The sequence below is a fragment of the Solenopsis invicta genome, chromosome 9 (assembly GCF_016802725.1).
Source record: "Solenopsis invicta isolate M01_SB chromosome 9, UNIL_Sinv_3.0, whole genome shotgun sequence".
NCBI lineage: Eukaryota > Metazoa > Arthropoda > Insecta > Hymenoptera > Formicidae > Solenopsis > Solenopsis invicta.
The window spans coordinates 958,323-980,626 of record NC_052672.1 but is presented as its reverse complement, the minus strand read 5'-3'; the positions used below and the strand labels follow the sequence as shown (position 1 = coordinate 980,626).

Genomic DNA, 22,304 nt, shown 5'->3' with positions numbered 1-22,304 from the left:
CGGATCCCCTTGAAGATAATGAAATAGCTTAAAATTCCTTTCTATAAATATTAATTAAAATAATAACAAGATATACATTTTGGTTCATATATTTATAATTTATTAAATAACAATATCATAAGAAAACTTATTATTATATCACGCAATAACGATCGTTCTAGTAGCACCTTCTATTATGTCTTGTTTCATCGAGCACATTTCTCTAAAATATTTATGAAAATTAAGATTGTTCACCGGACGCTATCGCGCGAGCATGAGACATTAGAGTGTCGTGAATCTCGCGAGCATATGCCACTTGCGCGCGCACTGTCATCAGAAACTGCGGATAAGACAATGCTGGTCCTTCTTGCGTGCTCACCGTGTCGGTACGTGTTGTTATAACCGACATCGGTAGGTATCGAACCGAACTAGAGTTCTGGGACAAACACTCCACAGAGGTCTTCAAATGCAGTTCTATCTGGTCGCAAATGGAATAGAATTCTTCCATGTTCTTATTAAATCGATGATCCGGTTGTTCTATGCCTTTCATGGTTCCTACGTCGACCAAGCTGTTTTGATGCAATGTTTGTGCTGCGGTTTTAAGAGCTATGGCTAATGACTCTCTCAAAGGACCAACAAGAGACTTCACTTTAGAGATATTATCGAGCTTGTCTTGCGTTTGCTGTTGCTGTTGTTGCTGCTGCTGCTGTTGCTGCTGCACTTGCTGTTGCGTTTGTTGCGGCTGTTGTTGATTCTGAGACATTTGAGGATTTACCGGCTGTCCCATTTGTCCCACACCCATAGCGCCCGATTGTTGAATCGGAGGGATATTCATCTTGATCCTATCGTTTTTTAAATCATTTTTAATTTATCATGTTTAATATATCTAATTATACAAAAAAAAAAAATAATAAAATCCTACATGCAAAATAGCAGAAAAGGAAGACAAAGATATTCCCCTTACCTAAAGACAGTATATTCATATACTAATTTAATACAGGATAATCTATTATAATTTTTCTTATCTCTTTATTATGGTAAATGTCCCAGTGACTGGATACATTCCAATATTCAACTACATTGAAAAAAATATTTACTATTTGAACAGTTATAAATAAAAATAACTATTGCAAAAATAATTGCTATATATTTGATAATTGGCAAAAAAGTAAATCAAATATTAAAAATTTTTATTTAAAAAATTTATTAATTATGTATCTGTAATTTAGCAAAATGATGACCAATCGTCAATAAATTCGTTCAATATAAGCATTTAGCTCATAGTATAAAAATTGGATATTTCATTATATACATATATGAATAAATAATTGAATGTTGTAGGATATTTAAGATTATAAGATCAATTAGATATAGATAAGCGAGCGGAATAATTATGAAAGTAGTAGAACCTTCTAAAGCAACAGCCTTAGTGCTAGGCTGTTACTTTAGAAGGCTGTGAGAAAGATCGCGAATTCAAATCCCGGCGGTTGGTTTTATTTTTCCGTTGCTTACATTATTGTATTTCAAAGATTAATTAGAAATTTGTTTCGATAAAATACATCATAAACATTACAATTAAAAAGATATTGCAATAAATTGCTTTTATAATTTTTGATAAAATTAAAATATTTTATGTGAAGATCAATTTAAATTAGAATTAAATCTTTTTGTCATTAAATATTTATTTATATTTATTTCCTGCCAGCATATTTATTTTCTAATTGTGGTCAAACAGTGGAACAAGTTACGTTCAGATATTGGATCTATTCAGCTACTCCTACGCATTCCATTTATTTATTTAAATACTTCACTAATGAGTGCTATAGATATGTGGGCTTAAATAATAATTTTCAAATAATAATTTTCAAATAATAATTTTCTCTGCTTAAGGGACTCTTAAGTTTTTAAATTAATGCAAATATTAACCCTTACACTCCCTATTGTGGGGTCCAAGCAAAATTCCCCATGTCGCATAGACTGGTGCCAATACGTGCCAAAATTACATAGATTCATCAATTGTTATTGCCATTTCACTTTTTTATCGTATAATAAAAAGTCGAAACTAGAAGTAAAATTACGGTTGAAAACCATCTCATTACGGTTACTCTTTAACAGAAGCGTAAAACGCAAATGACCCGACGATAGGGAGTGAGGAACAAAAAATGACGATAACGAGTAAGAGTTCTATATTATATAAAGACTTTATTAATATTATAAATAATATTATTTGATTACCTATGTTTATGTCCGGTACATTTATTTTATTCGTTATTCGAAAAAATGTTTCAAGTAAAACTTATTCATTGCCTACTACAGTGTTGCAAAAATTCTTATTGAGCATAATTGCAAATTATCATATGACTCGAGCAATCCTGCACAGTATTATTATACAGTCATCTAACTTTATTCTCCCAAAAATCAAAAACATCGACAATTTCACTAGACGTATGCTATAGTAAATAGAATTGTTACTGAAATAAAGGATGCGTGATGCTAGTACAATAATACTAATTCTTTCGAAGTAATTACGAGATAATATGCATTTAGCATGCAGTATCCTGTTTGTTAACATAAATGATGATAAATCATATTATTAGTGTGAATTTAATTATGTTTATGAGCGTAACATGTTCCTCTTGAAATAAACTACAAGTTTTACTTGAAATACTTTTTCAAATGACAAATGGTTCTAAAAATAATCACATGGAAAGTCACAATAAGTTACCTTGCATATTAAAAAGTTTTGTTAACTTTTAATATTAGTTAAATATTAAGTTAATTCTTTAATCAGTAAGTTCTAATATGTATGTCAACTGCTTCTATTAATTTGCTACACAAATATAATAACTAGAATGAAATATTAACATTCAATATGTTTATGCTTTTATTTAATGTTATAATAATCGTACATAAATTTGACATATAAATTCCTTCATCCACTCTAGATAGCATCTAGTATAGCACTCATTAAACATTAATTAAGATGTCTTCCAACAGAAGTCATTTCAAGATTGAATTTGATAGTTGTTTATTCTTTCTGTTCTTTTAAGTTAATGATTAGGTGTGTTTATAAAAGTTTAGAGATTGAAGGGTAGTTATGAATATAAAATTTACTTATAAAAATCTAGCTAATAAAATTATAAAAAGCATGAAAATCTTATATTACATTAAGAGTAGCCCATTTCCTCAGGTAGAAAACGTACGTATCGATAGAAATAATATATCTATTCAATGCAGTATGATATCATTCTATGGTTTAAAACTTGAATAAGTTGTATTTCACACCATTATAAATTAAATTTACCAATAATATAAAGAAAAATGTTACAAAAAGGTCCGTTTTTTCCCTGCTTAGAAAAAGTAAAAGAAATTTAAATAACAAGAATGATTATATTGATCACAAGCAGATCTTAGTGCTCAATGATTTTCTAGGTAAATTTACAAATATTTACAAGATCCCTCAAACTACGCAGCGCATACTTGCCATACTTAAAACAACTCTTAAGGGGATGCTGGACCAGTCTCTACACGCAAATATTTTCGCAGATAGAGATCTTTTTATTGAAGACACGGATTAAAAAATCCTTCTCCAGAATTAAAGTAGACAATAACGGAGGGTGGGAGCAACAATTTCATATAAAAAATAAAATAAAATTATAGTTCAATTATTGGTTTCTGTAGTCGACTCGTGATATTTGCTACAAATTTTAAACTTTCTAAGTATAAAAAAAGTATAGCTCAACTTCAGATTTACAAAAAAAAGAATACTGCGCTTTCAAAATGAGCATAAAAGCTTTATAAGAGAAATGACGTTCCAAAAATTTTATGTGTGAATTTTTATGCCAAATTGACGTGAAGAGTAAAACAGCAATAATTGTGTAATGTGGCAGTTGAAAGATCTTGCATATTAGATAACGTTAAAATCGAAGAAAAAACCAGATAATATCTTCATGAATGCGCTTGACAAAGTGCTAGCCTGCTCGTCTGGCCTTAGCGCTATTCCCTTTACTCTTTAGCCTGCGCGTGACCGCATGCCGATCGACTTACCGTCGAAGTAAAATCTGTAATATCTACGTCGAGTGAGTTCGGCCGTCACTCCAGCAAACTCAGAAATGTAATATCACAAAAACAAAATTGCTAATCAGTCAAATAATTTTGATGCTTACCTTATAAACACGTAATATTCCTAGATTATACAAATATTATTAAAAATTAAAATAATATTAAAATATTTAAAAGATTATTCAATATTTTTAAAAATATTATTTTAATATTATGGAATATTGTATTATGGAAATATTATATTAATGTTATGTCCATTTTTGCATAATATTCGTAATATATTACTTCACTATCCATAGAATATTATGAAGATGTTCTACAAATATTATTGTGGTTAAAAATTAATGTGAAATATTACGCATAAAATATTCATAAATTTTATAAATATCACATTTAAAAGTTATTCCTGATAATTAAAAATATTGAAATACTAAAATATTAAATAATATTATTTATTTTTTCATATAATATTCATATATCAGAAGTGAATATCCAGTAAAAAATTTTTCATACTTAATTATATATAGTTATGTATGATTATGTATCAAATATGTTCATATATATTAAAATATATATAATTATGTATAATTATTGATAATTATATATAATCATATATAAAAATCATACATAATTATACATATTTATATAATATTATAAGTATTTTAATATATATAGACATATTTGATATATAATTATACATAACTACAACATATATAACTACATATATAACTACATGTACAACTACATATAATTAGACATAAAAAATTTTTTACTGGCATTTAACTTTTTAATATTTCAGAAATATTATTTAATATAAAATATTACATGCTTACAGGGTATGAGCATCTCTATGATCCCCCCCCCCTTATCCCAAAAAGTGTAAAGAATTTATTACAAAATTAAGAAGAGGCATTGTATTGCTTTACTAATAAAATTCTAATAAAATAATATTGTCAAAATTATTAAATTCAAAATTATTAAATTACTTGATTTTTGTGATACATTTCAGGATTTTTCTTAAGAGCTATGTTTAATCCAGTAAGCATATGGTGCGCAGTTTGAATCTGGTAAATGTTTGTAAATTCACATAGAAAAATGTTGAATTATAATCTGCTTTTGATTTGTATAGCTATTTTCATTATTTATATGTGTTGATACACTTTTCAATCATATTAGGATTCGTTTATAAAGTAAAAAAGAAACGGTTCTTACAATTTTTGAAGTGAGGAATTCAGTGGTGTTAGTTAAAATGATGTCACCTGACAGGAACACATAAATTAAGTTTAAATCAGAGAAACGCAGTGTTGCTTAATTAAAGTTTAAATTATTAGCAAAACAATACATTATACTATATGTATTGATAGTACATACTGCAGTGCATCATGTTTTAATGCGAAAAATCGAATATTTTATAAAAATGCTATGTTTAATAGTGAAAATCAAGCACAGAGGACAATTTTCGTATGCTAGCATGATGATACGCTAAATGGAGGAAACCGTCTCGGCATGTTCGTGTAAGCACACAATTGTTGAGTCTGATATTTTCATTAATAAATATTGCATTTTATAAAATAATTATTATTAAAACATGTTGTAATTCTGTGTACCATCAATACGTATAATCCGAATAAGTCTTGTAAATAACTTCGTTTCTCGATTTAAACTCGATTTTCTGTATTCCCGTCATGTGACGTAATTTTGACTAACATCATCGGGTGTCTTGCATAAAAAAAACCACATAAGAAATGATATTTTTTATACTTTCACCGAGCAGGACAAAAACAGGCTTTTTCGTAACACCCTTCTTTTACTAACCTAAAAGTTTATGCTTCTTACCGATTTCTATAAATTCGTCGTGGTTAAATCGGACGAAACTTTTGACAGCAGTCAAAGCGAATGTATACAAAGCAATGCAAAGTATGATAGGTTAGAAAAACTCTCACAATTGTCAAAAGGACTGAAACTACATTCTGCTTTGACGCGTCGTCGGCGTCGTGCCCGGCCCAGCTCGCGCCGAAATTCACAGCGGAATGGCGTAACCAATCACAACTCTGCTATCATTACTTTACTTTCTTTTCTGCGATTGTAATTGGTCGCGTTGTTCAGTTTCGCTGTAAATTTCCGTTCATGGGATACCGGCTTAATGCCGGACAAACGTCTCTCATTGGCGACTCTGTTGGCCAATTGGCGCGTGCAACGACGAGTATCAAGTCGAATCACGCATGTGGCGTCCGGCCGGGGGAACCGACGCCATCTAACGACTGGTATTCCTGCTCGCTCCCGCTGGTAAAGCCAGGGCCATCATTGAAGAAGCGCGGAAGCTCTCCTCGTCGCTCTCGTCAGTTCTGTTATTCGGCGGATCGTGTGTACTGAAGCGTCTCCTTGTAATCGTGTCGCTTTTATTTACATCGGCTAGGTCGTCGCGTTGTTCGCTATGGCGCGTATACGCCGCGTGAAATGATAGGCGTGGAACAGAACTCACTGCGTGCCGGCCAAGCGTTTGGGCAAACGAGCTAACCCGTGTGTGCGTGTGTGTTTGTGTGTGTTGGCAACGCAACGCGAACGGTGGCGGCGGCGGCGGCGGCGGTCAACCTCTCGGACACGGAGAACCCGCCACTGTGCACTGGAGAATTCCTACGTGACTGCTCTCACTCCGCTACCGCGGGATTGCAGGTAACAAGCGCAGTAATGAGCTCGCCGTCCTGAAACACCGCGCGCGCGTTTCGTCCCGCCAGCTGCGTCTCCGCAACGAAAATTCGTGTTTATGTTTACTCCTTTAATTACCCCCTCTCTGCCCCCATCCGCCCCCCTCGTGTCCACTCGCCTCCGTGCTCATATCCCGCCTTTCGCGATTTTCTCGCCGCTTTTCGCCACGCGCCCGCTTCCTCGTCCCGCGTCTCTTTCTCCCCCCTCCTCTTCTCTTCCTACCTCCCTCTTTTCCTCCCGCCCCCATTCCCTCTCCCTTCACTCCCTCTCCTTCATTTCCCTCCCCCGTTTTCGTTTTCGCTGTCGCACTCTACCTACATTTTTCCTCCCTGTCTCGCGTTCTCGGACTATTAGCGGAAACAAACTTTTCTATATTTTTTTATTGCCAGATTACGTCTGTGGTAATGCGCTTAGGTACTCGGTTTACTGTAGAAATATACAATAAAGTGGTCATAAATACTCACGATGATATATGTATATATATGTATATGTACATATTGCATTATATAAACTTTGTATTATCATGTGACTTTTTATTTCTTAATTGCTTTGATATGTTCAGGAATAGTTATACCAGATTGGCAGTATATTTAGTTTAATTAGTAATCAAATATAAACACTAACAGTATTGAATGATTTTCTTACGTGCAATTTGACTTTATTTTTAAAGGAATTATTAATATATTGTTCTTAATTAACTATATTAATTAACTGTATAATTAAGGATATGCTATCAAAACTAATCGATTCACTGTAAATTAATTACAGGTTATTGTTGCATCTTATTGTTTTATCAATTTCATACATATAGATTATAGAAAAGATCATTCCTATGATTGAAAGTGAATACATTTATCTTGAAATCAATGACATCTAGGTACATTGCTGTATTCTACCAGCCATTCCATGCTTCCCATAAATGCTATGGCACAAAAAGTGGTACCAGGATCAGAGTCGGGATCAATGAAGCCCCTGCCTGGCAGTGGACTCAGTTATGTTACACTACAACCACCTAGCCAACCTCTTAGTCTGGTGCAGGACCATAGACCCTCGGTGTATCAGACTCCACCATATATAGGAAGTAACATAGAAAAGGAACCAGAAGCTGAAAAATTGATTCCGAATGGTGTGGAAATTACGAAAACTGAAGCTGAGCAAGATGTGCCTGCTGTTATAAAGCAAAATGAGTCCAACAGAAACAACAATCTGAGTCCTGAGACTCCTACTCAAGAACAACCATGTGAGGTGCAATCGGAAACACAAGTGTTACCACCACCTTTAATGGAATTTCCAATGAGTACTTGTAAGTATATAACATGTTATTCCTGTTTTATAAATTGAAATTTTATTTGTAAGAAATAAAAGAATATCAAATATTGTAATGGAGTGCAGTCAAAAAATTGTCATTAGAAGATTTTGGCTTAAAAATTTTGATTTATCTTGATCTTTGATCCTTTTGTAGTTAACTAATTTAACTCATAATTTGCTTCGATGGAGCTAAAGTCCTTGGTTATCTATTGACCAAAAATAAAATTTGAAAAAGTTTAAGCCATTTTTGAGAATTCTTGCAAATGGATGGACAAAGAGACACTCAGGCAACATTGTAAAATTATAAAGTATTTTTTATATTGCACTAAATAACATGACAAATGGTCATTTTTTTATTATTAAATTAATATTGTTTATTTCTTGCATTATAATTATATATATTATATCTACCTTAAATTGTTTTGTGTGATATAAATAAAATTAATGTAATAAATTATATAAAATATTATAAAACAAAATGCGAACATCATAAATTTACCTTACAAAAAGAAGGTAAATGCAAAACTCATATTTTTATGCAATTATATTTATAGCAGTCTGCACACCAGCACAAAATAAAGTTGAGGAAAAGAAGATTCCTGTAAATAATGAATCAAAGGAATCAGATGGCAAAACAGTTAACACTTCTGTACATATAAAACAATCTCCCCATAAACCAGAAGATATACAAGCAAAGAACGAAGTTTCAAAGGCAAAACCTATAAATCAGAGTTTAAAAGTATCGAGCGATAATGCTGCTGCGACATTAACGAGTACATATAAACCTGACGCGAAAGTCACTACCTCTCCAAAAACAACCAAACGAAAATCTAGAGAACTGAAAGATTTAAAGACAGCTTCTACTGTAGTTACTGATGGGGCAAGTAAACCTAAGAGAAACCGTATTCAAACGCAACCCTATCAGAGTCCATTACCGGAAATTGCTCTATTGGTAAAAAATCTCAACAAAACTCCTGGTTCTAAAACTGCTGACGACAAGCTTATTGTGTTTTATAAGTAAGCGTCCTATTTTACAGAAATATTCAATTTAACATCTTTATTTCTGAACTTTAATTATTTATTAAATATTTATTATTAGAAACGAATTTTTGGCTGTGAGAAATGCAGAGGGAAGCTTCTACGTTTGTCAAGCGATGCAAAACATCTACAAATCGAGCAGACGCATTCGCATACGTTGGCTATCTCAAGATAAAAACAATGGAGAAATCTATTCACCTGATTTCTATGATACTATAGGTATTATACACCCTTTCATTTATAAGATTGTTTTTGACTATAACGATATATGTTGTATTTATCTCTTAATTTTATTGCTTAATTTTCAGATTTTGATTGTATATTAACAAGTCTGAACCTAAATAAAATAGAAAAACATAGATTCTGGTTAACCAAAGTAGAACTGTTGCGTACAGAAAATATCTTGAAACGGGCTATTGATGTTGAGGCTGGAGTGTCTGAAAAACCTCGAGTTACAGAAGAACACCCTGATGGATGTAAGTTTATTACCAAAAAAAAAAAAAAAAATTACATATTCAATAACTTTATAGTCTACTGTCTTTATGATAGTTATACATCAAGTGAGTAATTACAATGTATTCATTTTTGTAGTGGATCTGTCACTTTATAAAGATGAGTCGCAGCTAAAGAGAAGAAAAGGCATTCACAGCGAGAAATCGAATCGTAAAAAGTCTAAACGAGCTGCAAGCTCTTCAGATGATGATGTAGACGAAGAGGAATCGAATCGAAATCTGAAAGCGTCCAAAATAAATCGCGCGAAGAAACGATCAGCCAAGGCATTGGCGATCGCTAAATCTGTCGCGAAAGGCAGCAGCAGAGCAGAGAGAGCATTAAATAGAAGCTCGAAATCCGGCAGTAGTTTAGACAATGAGCCTATTACTACTAGTGTTGCTGCAGCTACCACTATTGCGACTACCGTTACAACTGCTGCTGCAGTTGCCACTACCACCACTGCTCCTGTAAATGCTGCTACCACTACGGCTACTATAACTACTGTCAGTCCCTCAACTAATGTTTCTGTCATGGCGGATACTAAAAATAATATAGAAATGAAAAAGTTGGATTTAAAGAAAAATGGCAAACAGCAAAGTAATAATGGCACCAGAGGAGTTCCAAGAACAAAATCTGGAGGTAAGAAAACGTTTTATACATATATGTTAAAATAAATGATGTCTGTGTTGTTTTTCAAATTTATCTTATTAAGAAAACGAAATTATATAAAAAATTCAGTTACCTAATAGAACTTGTAAAGCATATTAAAATAATTAGATTTGAGCTGTAGTCAATTAGATGCTTTAAATGCTTAAAGCATTTGATTAATTAATCAGAACAAAAAATTTTACAAATTGAATTAAAGAATGCTTCAAAGCATTTGTAGCATTAACTTGACCGCGCCCTTGCTATGATAAAAAATATATGTACATTATAGGCTAAAGATGAATTGAAAATCTGAAACTTCATGAAGCTGATTATTTTGTTGGTCTCCAAATTCTCGAAACTCTTGAAATTTGAAACCTGAAAAGTAAATTTTAAAAAGTATAATTTTATATAAAACTTATAGTAAAAAATTTTTGGAAATATTTTTTTCATTAAAATATTGAGAAAATTATTTTCTACAAAAAATCATATTTATTTGTTTTAAATGTTGATTGTTTCCCTTTTTTAAAATAAGTGTAACATTAGGTGTAAACAAATTTTTTTAATTTTTTTTCTAGTTTCTATTTGTTTATCACATAGTACAGTGATTATAAATCAATCTGAAAAATATTTTCCTTCATTTTCTATAGCCTTCTGCCATCTTCCGAGCAACTGTCGGATTCCTTCGTGAAAGAAAGGTATCGGTTCGGAAGCAATGAATTCATCGAATCATTTTCGTATTTCTGCCACATCTTGAAAGCGCTATCCTGCTAAGGAATGCTTTGATCGGAATAGATGATAATCCGAAGGCGCCAAGTCAGGAGAATACGCCGCGTGCGGAAGAACTTTTCAATCTAAATTAATGATAGTTTGTTTGTTGTGCAATTTAAGCAACGTGTGGTCTACGTTGTGCAGCAGAATGACTTTCTGAATCCCCTTGTCCAGTAAATGGCCTTTTCTCCTCAATTTTGTCGGTTAAATCATTCAATTGATGACTGTAGCGTTCAACATGAATCGTTTCACCCGACTGAAGGAGTTCGTAATAAATTATGCAATCCAAATACATAAAAAAATTTCTTTGAACATTTGGTTTTACTAGTGATGTAGAAGACTATTCGAAGTTCATCCACGAATGTCTATATAGGATGATTATACAGAATCCACTTTTCATCGCCAGTAACAATTTTCCAAATTTTTTTGCACTGCCTGGAAAGTAATGAAACGCACGTACTCAATCGATGGATAATGTTTTACAATACATGCGGCATCCATCTTCTGAAAATTGAATTTTTCTTATTTTATTTAGTTGTCTTGGTTGGTTGCCAATTGTTGCTTTGTCAATTCCGAGTTGATCTGCAAGTTCTACTTGCATTTGGGACGGGTTTTTACTCAACGCTTCTAAATTGTCAGCCTCAAATTTTTCAGAGCGCGGACGATCACTCATGTTAAAATCATTATCCTCAAAATGACGAAACCAATATTTAGGGACACAATATTTTCTTTAACAACAAATGGATTCATTAGCAACATTTTTTTCTTGCTGGAATTTAATGCCAAACAAAGTTTTTCATTGCTTATTGTATTAATTGTTATTTTTAATGTTATGTACATCAAATCATAATGAACTGAGTTTTAGAAAGTCAATACCAACCTTACAAAAATACAAAACAGTGAGAAAATATTTCAATTTGAAATAATTATATTAGACGGCTAAAAAAAGACTAAAATGTTTTCCTAATAGGCTTAATACAAACTTTTGACTAATACAAAAGTCCTTTTTATGCACAATTATACTGTGATTAAAAATTATTTTTTTAAACATCAGAACGAAATTAATAGTATTTTATAGTTTTTCGGGTGCTTAATATCAATCTGTTATCCAGATTGTTACATCATAATTTTGAGAAATTTGCAATTAAAGTTACAAAAAATATGTTATTTTGTCATATTATAATCATGATATGTGACGTGCAGGAGAAGTTTGTCTATAATCAAAGTTAAGTTATTAGAACTCTTAGTTCTTAAAAGAAACTTTTGATATCAAATGTGATTAATAAGCTATTCATGGTTAAATATTGTGAAACAGCTGTATGGAGAGAAAAGATTAGGAGTATTAACTATACATATGATTTATTTAGCAATATTACATGCTTAATATAGCCACTACTATGCCATATTAATATTGCAATCATACAATTATGGATAACTCAACATTGTTAATGGTAGGACATCCGCTTAAACCGAATATATTTTAATTTACAAGATCATTGTTTGGAAGAGTTAATATAGCTATACTATATACTCGTGCAATTTTCTTGATCTGAACATATCTACTTAGAAATATAGTTGCATTTTATAATTATATTAACTGGTTAATGTACTTGTTGAGATTGCTGTTATAAAAAATTAATTGTATTATTAATTAATCTTTATATTCATATAATTATCATTCCCTTATGATTTCTCTCCATGAGCGAATTATTGGCAATTTGCTAACTAGCGTTCAATAATGTTTATTTGAATTTAAGGGTTTTATAAACTTGAATTTTTAGATCGCTGAATATAAATCTGATGTCTTAATTGACAAATTTAAAATGGTAAATTTAATATGGCAAATGTCAAAACTCAGAAAGTGTCTGGTTGTTTTAGTTTTAATATCCACCATATTAAATTCACCATTTTGAATTTGTCAATTTTAGACGCGTTCCGTTATTTACTCGAAATACTGAAAATCTATAATATATGTAACGTAAACTACAGATTTTTAGTACTCGTTAATTTTGAAATATAACCTTTGACATCGGATTTGTATTCAGCTAAAATACCTTTAAGTTCAAATGAACATAATTGAACGCTAGTTGGCAAATTGTCAATGATTTTATTCGCAGTTTTTCCACAATTTACCCTATAGAAAAAAGAAGGGAATAGTGGAATAGTAACAATTAATTTTTTTTTAAATATCTCTTAAGTATTAATGTAACACAATTCTTATCAACACGTTTGTTAACCATAAAATTCTATCTATTACTTTACAGGTAAAAGTTTATCGGGAATGTAAAACAAACGTAATTTATAATTCACTAAAGAAGAAGAAAAAGGATACGTTCGTCAGATAGTAGGGAGATCGTGGAATACTAATAACTAATGTCGTAAAAAAATTTTTTGATTATATAAAATCAAATTAACAATTTTTCGTAGATCTTTGATTAATAAGTATCATAAAACGAAGTATTTTATAAATATTTATTTTATGTATTTTATGAACATTTTATAAAATATATTTTATTTGAAAAAATTTTCTTTAAATTTCTTTGACTTGAAAAATAATTGTATAAAATAATTTTTCTGCTGCTGATAAGGATTATGCAATATTCTATAAGGTGTAAAGCGCAAGAGCGGTTTTACGCTTATGTTAATGGCTCACGACCATTTTTTACATAATATAACTTTATATGCTAAATTCATATACATATTACGGTATACATACGGTATGCATTAAATTCAATAACATTATTTAAAAGCCACATTTAAGACCTCCAAGTTAGATTAAAGTTGAAAACGCTTGCACAGAATCTAAGAGATCCAGGTTTGAACCTTGGTTGAGGTGTTATTTTTTTCGCGATAAAATACTTTACAATTGTTTCAGGGAAGGGGGGGGGGATATGGTATTATATATCTTCTAAAACATTAATATTACTATTACGACTTTATGACTAGGTTTCAAGTCCGACAAATATGCGGCGCGCAGTTTGAGTTAAAAATTGTAATAAATAAATTAAAAATTATTAGGCACCAAGAGCCGTTGTGTTTGACAATAGGCCTTCTGTTTGTGTGTTTTAACTTCGTTAGTCTGATATAAACTTATTATTGTTAAAGTTAAAAAATTGATGTTTAACATACACTGCTCAAAATTATGTAGTCCTGTAAATATCATTGCTACCTGCAAAACTGAAATTTAGCTTTTATAAAAATACAGTGAACTAATGACTAGTAACCATCCTTCAATGTCTAAATAGACTGTAACGAAGTAATTTTAACGGTTGCTCTTAGAATTCAATGCTAATTATATGAGATATAGTACTTTATCATACATGGTATCCCCCCCCCCTTCACACGTATCTAATGCCTTCATCTTAATCTCTATTTAATCATGAATATTTTATTAAACCGACGCCAAAAATTTCTTTTGAGAACTGGAAGTCCTAACAACATATTTAGTTTTGATTACAGTCGTTCTTCTTCAGCACGTCATATAGTAGTTATGACGAAATATGTAAAAATAATTTTTTTTACAACTTTAATTGAATATTTCTCAAAATTGTGACATAATGGAGCAATCTGTATAGTGGATTTGTATTCAGCACCTAAAAAACTAGAAAATGCTCGGTCTTATTCTAGTGTTTCTTTGCAACCATGTTATGAAATATTTTTTTTCCAGGAAATAAAAACGCTTTTTTTTTTAGAAAATCAAGATTTAAATCTTTAATAGAAGAACTGGAAATTAAAATAAAATTTTTTCCAAAAATTCAAATTTTCCATAAAATCAGGTTTTGAATCTATATTAAATGTAATTAGACGAAATTAGATAAAAATTATTTTTTAATATAAGTAAAATAGAATTAAAACTAAGGTAACTGTACCCATTACAACCTAGTACCTAATATGGCATGTTTGTTGTTTCTTAAATAATTACATGGTGAACGCTATTATGTCGTACAGGTGTCAATGTGACTTGTTTACAACTATTCAGTTTGTGTATTCCATTGTTAACACTGAGATCAAAAGTAAAATTTTTGTGATTGTGTTTCTTATGTTTTAATATATCATGGCTTATTGCTCTTTATAACTATCAAATAATGGTTATTAATTTTCTCGGTTCAAATTATTGTAGCTTTATGTTTATACTTTATAATACACTGTGTATAAGTTATATTTTCGTCACAACATTTGTTATTACCAAAGAAAAAATTTTGTAAGACAGAATCAATATTGCCAATCTATACAGTAGAACCTCCTTAACTTTGGCTCTCTATAATCTTTGCATTCCTTCACACGTACTTTCACAAACACTAATATCAGACCCCTTCCTTTCATAGAATACTCTAATCACAGTACGAGTCTACTACTCACCGTGTACTTTGCTCGCGCAAAATATACAGTGATCGGTAGACTCGTGCTTTGGTGAGGATATTTTATAACTTTGGCATTTCGCTCTTATCGCCCCGTTAGATTCAAAGTTAAGGAAACTCTACTGTACTCTATTCACACAACAAGAACATACCCAGCGCGGACGAAAACTCATTCGTTTCGCGCACGTTCTTCCCCCATAGAAGGAGAATGCCTCTCGCTCAAACCTGTATTCACTTCTTTATAGCGAGTAGCAGAAGAGCGTTGACTTGGTATATCGATATTAATTTCTGAAATGTTACTTATTAAAGAATAACATAATAGATTAAATTCGCAAAAAATATACCAAAACATGACATATAATTGATCGCTGAGATTCAAACGTTTCAAACCTTATTTGCTTTTTGTCTGTACCACAAGCAAGCATATACAAAGCAATGTGTCTAATAAGTTCATTGAACTTATTAGACACATTGTTTTGTATATTATCATTGTAATACTCAAAAACAATTTTTAATAAAAATAGGTTTGTATTATTGATTTAACTATTTCATAAATGACACCCAATTGTATAATTTAAATATATTACGATTTCAACTTAATCATATTGAATTGTAGAGATTATTTCAATTTTTTAACAATAAGCGCGGACTTTAGCTTGCCATATTTACATTTACGATATTAAGTAAAACGCTACGCTCTTCCCTATGCTATCCGTATGCACAGATTTGGGTATGTTTTTACTGTGAACAGAGTATAGATTAATGTTAAGTACGCACATCGAACATTGTAATGTTTTTGTTTTTTTTTACTCCAGATCATTAATTCTAATCTATTAACTTGCTATTTATAAGCTACGGTCTTAAGGAGGAAAAATTAAGATAAGTTAATTGTTTGATTAATAGATTGTTGAAAATAAATTTTAGTGTACTCTTATATTATGTCAATAAACATGTCAATATGTCAATGAACTTATATCTTTATAAAAGTAATATTGGATCATTTTATTATTTATTTCTTTAACATTTTTTTTTAAAAAGGTAAACATAATTAGGCTACATTGAGTATACATTTATCCAATACAACCTGAATGGTAATTTGTTTAGAAATCTCTGCATTCATGAAAATATATAAAATTGTCTCATATTTTAAATCAGTTTTGTCCGAAACTCGACGAGCTAAAGCGCTTCCACTTTTCTTTTGAATTCGACAAAAAAAAAAACAAAGTTTAAGTAGGTCATATAAGGTACAGTTACCTTAAATGAAATTTTGGAATAAATTTCTAAAAACGCAGTTAACCTACGATTTCGATGAAATTTTGTAAAAAGCTTCATTTAGAGTTAAAAAAAATCCTTATAAGGATTTTTGGTGACTTCTATAATAAAGCCATTTTTTAACATGAAATAATAAAAATGTGAGTAAACGTTTCTTTTCGTACAGTCAGCCTCAAATGACTTCAAATTGACTGTAATATCAACATTGACCTTCGAAAAAATTAAAGTCATTGATTCCAACGTTGTTTATTAAAAAGTTATTAAAATAATTTTCATAAACAGAATTTAATAATAAAAACAATTTAACATTTAATATTTAACAAAACCCATGTGAAATAGTAAAATTACAGATCTCGTTTCGTTCCGTAAGAAGAAGATGGGGTGGGGTGATTAAGCTGGGATTGAGAACTAATTCAAATAAAACAAAACCGATTATAGATTGTAATTGGTGACATTTTCATTATCAGATATTTTAAAATACAATAGTTCCAAACTTCAGAAGATGATTGGGATGCCATTTTGTAATTAAAGTCGAGAAAAAAATTTAAATCTGTATAGCACCAATTCTTTAATTGGATTGTTTTTGTTTGTATTATGGATTGCTTTTTGTATTGCGTTATATATTTACGAGTTACACTTCAAGTTAGAGATGTCAGTTTTGAGATAGCCAGATTAAGGTTGCCACATTGCAGACGAATAATTCGTAATTTACAGCATTATTTCCATCATTAGTAAGAGCTGATAGCACTACTAATATTGGTGAATATTATTGTGGCAGGGATAATTTTTTTGCAATGTGACAATCTTGCTACAAACTTATATATACTTTTATATATATATATATATATATATATATATATATATATATATATATATACTAACTAGACTACCGACTGCTCGCTTGTGTTATTTTGTGTCCATACACTATATTCCTTTCACGTGCTGTTAAAAACTCCCGAAACTAACATCTCTGCCTCAGGTTTCGAGAATTTCACAAAAATAACGTGAAGTTTCGTGTCATCAAAATTCGAAACTTTTCAGAGTTTTGAACGTTTCAAGATTTTGAGGTTTCGAGTATTTCTTTCTTAATTATAGAGGAAAAAGGGGATTTATAAAATACTACTTTATTTTTTAGAAATAATTGAGTGATTTATGATATAATTATAATAATTAGTAATAGATTGATACCTATTATATTATAAGTAGAAGTTTTCAAACAAATTATGTGAACTAAATACTGTGAACAAAATTGAATCACGAAAAAAGTTAAAGTTATGAAATAGACGGGAAATATAGAATATCATTAACTAGACTGCATTTTTAGATATGCATATTTTGTCACTAAATTTAATTTCATTGTATTATTTGAAAACCACATTCAAGATCTTCAAATTAAATTACAGTTGTAAATTAATGTCTAATATACTTTTTAAAATTATGTAAACATAATTTTACACACACACACACACTTGTAAATGTATTTGCTACCTCTGAAATCGAATTTTTATTCCTACAATGATGTAGCTAATTAACAATTTACAGTTACTAGTCATCATATTATGACGTTTAAACAGAGTGTAAAGGATTAGTTTAACTGCTGCCAAAGTATAGTGCAAATTATAACAGAAAAGATATTCTATAACTTCCCTTTCTTTATACATATTTAAAGCTTTATTCGTACTTGGTTAAAATTGGAATTATAATTTATTTCTTACTGAAATTTAATTAAATTTAAAGGTTCTGCTCAAGCCATACAACAATCGAGTAAAATGGCAGGACGTCCGAAGCGTGTGACCGCTACCACTGGTGTTGTTTCGACTGAGGAAGCACCTTCTTCAAGGAAGAAACCACGCGGTCGAGCATAAAATTAACTTAACGTTGCTTTTTTATGCTACAGTTACAGCCGAGTCTGTATCGTAGGCAATATGTACGTGTGGTACACCACTTAAAATTGCAATCGATTTGTTATATAATATATACATATATATGGATCTCAAGATTCTTAAATGTATCATGTACTGCGATAATATTATAGTCCAATGATACGGGATCAACGACTTGAATCTCCGATCAGTCAAGTCGCATTTGAAAAAAAGAAAAGTTAAAAAAATAAAGATAAAAAAAGACTCAGAGATTTATGTGAGCAATATTGTGATATCATGCAAAATTTGTACATATCGTCTACGTCTCAGACTCTTTTTAAGGGAAGAAAGTCATGGAATGTGTGAGAACGGTACCTTGAGTTGAGTAATAACTAATCTACAGGGTGTCACATACTAACGCACTCTTGCAATAGTCTATTTTTGATGTTGTGAGTGAACCGTACGTGATTCAGTTAATTTTAATGTACACTTTCCATTGGATATGATATATATTATGTACAAATATACATGTCTGGGAGAGGTAGGAGGTATATGTATTCTGTAAAACAGAAAGAGAGAGAGAAAGATACAAAGAAATGAAAAAAAATAGTATCGTCAAAGAAAACAAGAACAATCCCGAGTATTACCGATCCCCCGAGTTAATCCTCGGTCGATCGATCGGTAAAGGATTTTGAAGTACAATACATTACTGTACATTATACTAAATCCTTGCTGTTAAAAAAAAAATAGCACGTAAAAATGGTCCAGCGTCTATATAGACAGGCAGAGTAAAGAAGTGCCCTGAATTGTCTCCTTGTCAAGGATTCGCGAGAAAAATTCGCGAGTGGAAAGTAGCACGTTGCTTATAGTTTGTTTTTTCAATTTACATTTGCAACAATCCGTTGTAAAATCACAGAGTTCGTAATTGAACAGAAAGATATAAATTGAGAGAGAGAGAGAGAGAGAGAGAGAGAGAGAGAGAGAGAGAGAGAGAGAGAGAGAGAGAGAGAGAGAGAACGAGAGAACGAGAGAATGGTGCCACATTATTATGATTTTAGTTACATAGACGTAATTTTTAGGAGACGAAATAATACTTATTTAGAGCAATAAGTCTTGAATTTTAATTGTATAAATCTTGATTTATGTATGTGTTAATTTTAATTTCCTCTTTTTTTCAATGAAAGTTATAGAATGATGAAGGTTTATAGAAGTGTATAATATCATACGTTAGACAGTTATGATTCATATATTTCGCCAAATTATATAAATTTATGTATATTTTAATATAGCGCATATTTTATATTCTGTACGTTTTGTTGTGAAGATCGCAAACGCTTGTGTCAGTGTACTTTTTTCCGTGAAAAAACCGTTAGAGCGTGTCTAAACGGGTCATTCTGTCGCTACGTAAACGCAAGCGCCAACCCATTCGCAGAGAACTACTCTATAGCTGCGTAAACTCATTAGGAATGCATGATTCAGCAGAGTATCGATACTTCTGTTGTATCGTTTATCTAATTCGACAGTACTTTTTTTACGTCTAGTAGAGATCTAGTAGAGATTGGCTACAGTGGAAGTATTGATACTTTCCATTGTATCGGCCATCCCTAAAACGCAAGCGCTAACAAAGAAGAGCGTCCTTGACATGTAAAATTAAGTAAAATTAAGACGACCATATTATAATTCGTTTAGCACGTATTACACATGACAGAGAAGTTTCTTTGTCGCACAAAGTCTCGTAAACAATGGAAACGCTTGCGTTTGTACAAAATGATCCCATGTGAACAGATTGGCGTTGTTTTTACTCTGCAAGAGAGTGATTCGTCTGGACGCGTCCTTCAGAAACGTATATCGTTTGATTGTGTAATGTGTAATGTATGTTTCTCTTTTTATACACTATGACAGTAGAGGTACGAGGATCTTATGAAGCAGATATATTATTTATAATGTTCTAAGAGATCGTGGCAGCTTCGAGCATTTAAACGAGGGAGCGGAATGCCCGTACGTCGTCGATTGCGAGGATGAATTTCTTTGATTGAGATTCCGTATCGGGATATGTGTAAACGTATTTTATACATCAATCGTTAAAATAATGTCATTTTTCTGCTTGATTTTGCCTGGACATGTGTACATAAAACGATTAGATAATCAAAATTGTTGCATACGAATGTTACCAACGAGAGATCTTTCTCGTGACGTTCCGAATAAAATTAGGGCCATCACATTGCAATTCGCTTAGCACGTATCACACATGACACCGCTTTTCATTTAGTAATTATGCAATTCTCTCAATATTCGCTTATTGTTTTTCGATGATCATGGGCGCAATACATGAGTGCAAACACGCGATCCCGCGACGTCATTTCAAAAAAGGAGAGAACAGGCATATCGACCTCTGCTCGAAAAAAAAGAAAATAGAATACGATATAATTATAACTAAATGGTTAAGGTGAAATTTTTAATTCTCGAGATGGAACACGAGATGGGACACGACATTACACAAGTAAGATATCAATCCTGTCATACTTGGTCCATTGCACATTGTATTTGAGAAATATACGCATACAAGGCATATTGTATAAATTTAAGTAAAGAATTCTAATAATAATACACACATGCAGAACTGTTTGCTCATCTTATTATTCGATTTCGCTTTAAGAACACTTGATGCATTTTATTTTTTTTTCCTTTCCTAAAAGGATACAAACGCATTCGTCAGCAAAATACGCAATCAATGAGCGTAATTACGCGTAATTATTTAGACAATAATACATCATTCGACATTTTGCACGTGTTTTCTAAAAATCAATTTTCATCTCAATTTCATCAAGAGTAATAACTAATAACAAGGGACTGATTATAATTGTTCGGAACTCGATTGATTCTTGAAATACATGTCAAGACACATTTTTTTATATTGATTCAATCTGAAATTAAATGAGCAAAATATCTCTTGAAGATAATATTTATATTTGATATATTTCAAGTGGTTATCAACGAAATGATAAAATATATCAAAAAATATTTTAGAAACAAAATTTTTATGACACAAGAATAGAAGGCTGTTTTGTTAGTCACAGCTGTTCTTGGTGCAAAATAATTTTTGATTTTTTTTATTACAATTTCCAACTCAAACTACGCATCGCATATTTGTCGGACTTAAAACACAGTCATGAAATTAGAATATTAATGTTTTTAGAAGCATATAATATAATATCTCCTTCCTCGGAAAAACTGTAAAATATTTTATTGTGAAAAAATAACACCTCAGCCAGAGTTCGAACCTGCATGGATCTCTTGAATTCTGAAAACTTTTATGGTTCTTTATGTATCTTATAGTTGTAAACGAGAGTTATAAAATATATAAAAAGCCAAAGAAGTTTTGTTTCTAGAATATTTTTTATATTTATTGAAATCAAATATAAATATTATCTTTAAGAAGTATTTCGTCTCGAATTGAGTCAATATAAAAAAATATTCATGTCTTTTAGATTTTTGTTTTAACATTTTAGAAATTAAAACTTTTATTTATACTGATTCTTTCTGTACCTTATAATTTTAAAGGCGACAAGAGGATGGCAAACTATTTTTTCTTAAAATCTAGTAAACATTAATGCAACAATTCTTATAAACACCAGTTTTTTAGAGCCTAAGCAGAAAGATAATTGTAACAGAATAGTAATCGTAGTTGTTAGCCCAACACACAAACAGTTGGCGTCATAGACTAAGGTTGACGGAGCCTATATACGAGGGGTAGCTGAGATTAGCGGGTAAAGGGGGACTACCGGTACTTCGGCTATTTCCGCAGTGTTCG

The 22,304-nt window shown here is 31.1% G+C and overlaps 2 protein-coding genes across 7 annotated transcripts; one reads left to right on the top strand and one right to left on the bottom strand.

Annotated features, from left to right (window-relative positions):
* Nucleotides 1-73: 73 nt before the first annotated feature.
* On the bottom strand, nt 74-6,231 carry LOC113004802 (mediator of RNA polymerase II transcription subunit 29). Of its 2 annotated transcripts, none has more exons than XM_026139179.2 (2): nt 5,857-6,231; nt 74-821 (listed from the first exon to the last, which is right to left on the bottom strand). In XM_026139179.2, exon 2 carries the CDS (start codon nt 812-814, stop codon nt 221-223), a length of 594 nt encoding a protein of 197 aa, XP_025994964.1. In that variant the 5' UTR covers nt 815-821; nt 5,857-6,231; the 3' UTR covers nt 74-220. The 2 variants fall into 2 exon arrangements, with proteins under 2 accessions (XP_025994964.1, XP_025994963.1); XM_026139178.2 differs by having other exon boundaries at nt 5,878-6,231.
* A 121-nt stretch (nt 6,232-6,352) lies between these two features.
* On the top strand, nt 6,353-21,116 carry LOC105196843. Of its 5 annotated transcripts, XM_039453622.1 has the most exons (8): nt 7,137-7,161; nt 7,625-8,050; nt 8,610-9,072; nt 9,155-9,312; nt 9,402-9,569; nt 9,685-10,224; nt 10,881-10,928; nt 18,369-18,503. In XM_039453622.1, the coding sequence occupies exons 1-7, from the start codon at nt 7,152-7,154 to the stop codon at nt 10,919-10,921; spliced, it is 1,806 nt and encodes a 601-aa protein (XP_039309556.1). In that variant the 5' UTR covers nt 7,137-7,151; the 3' UTR covers nt 10,922-10,928; nt 18,369-18,503. The 5 variants fall into 5 exon arrangements, with proteins under 5 accessions (XP_025994960.1, XP_039309556.1, XP_039309555.1 ...); XM_026139175.2 differs by lacking the exons at nt 7,137-7,161; nt 10,881-10,928 and adding an exon at nt 6,353-6,714 and having other exon boundaries at nt 18,369-21,116; XM_039453621.1 differs by lacking the exon at nt 10,881-10,928 and having other exon boundaries at nt 18,369-21,116.
* Nucleotides 21,117-22,304: the final 1,188 nt, after the last annotated feature.

What these genes read in the sequence shown, in the direction of transcription:
- LOC105196843 (XM_039453621.1), top strand. An exon ending in TGATTTCTATGATACTATAG is followed by an intron (nt 9,313 to 9,401) that starts GTATTATACACC and finishes CTTAATTTTCAG; the next exon opens with ATTTTGATTGTATATTAACA. An exon ending in AGAAGAACACCCTGATGGAT is followed by an intron (nt 9,570 to 9,684) that starts GTAAGTTTATTA and finishes TCATTTTTGTAG; the next exon opens with TGGATCTGTCACTTTATAAA.
- LOC113004802 (XM_026139179.2), bottom strand. Translation starts at nt 814, where the DNA reads ATGAATATCCCTCCGATTCAACAATCGGGCGCTATGGGTGTGGGACAA.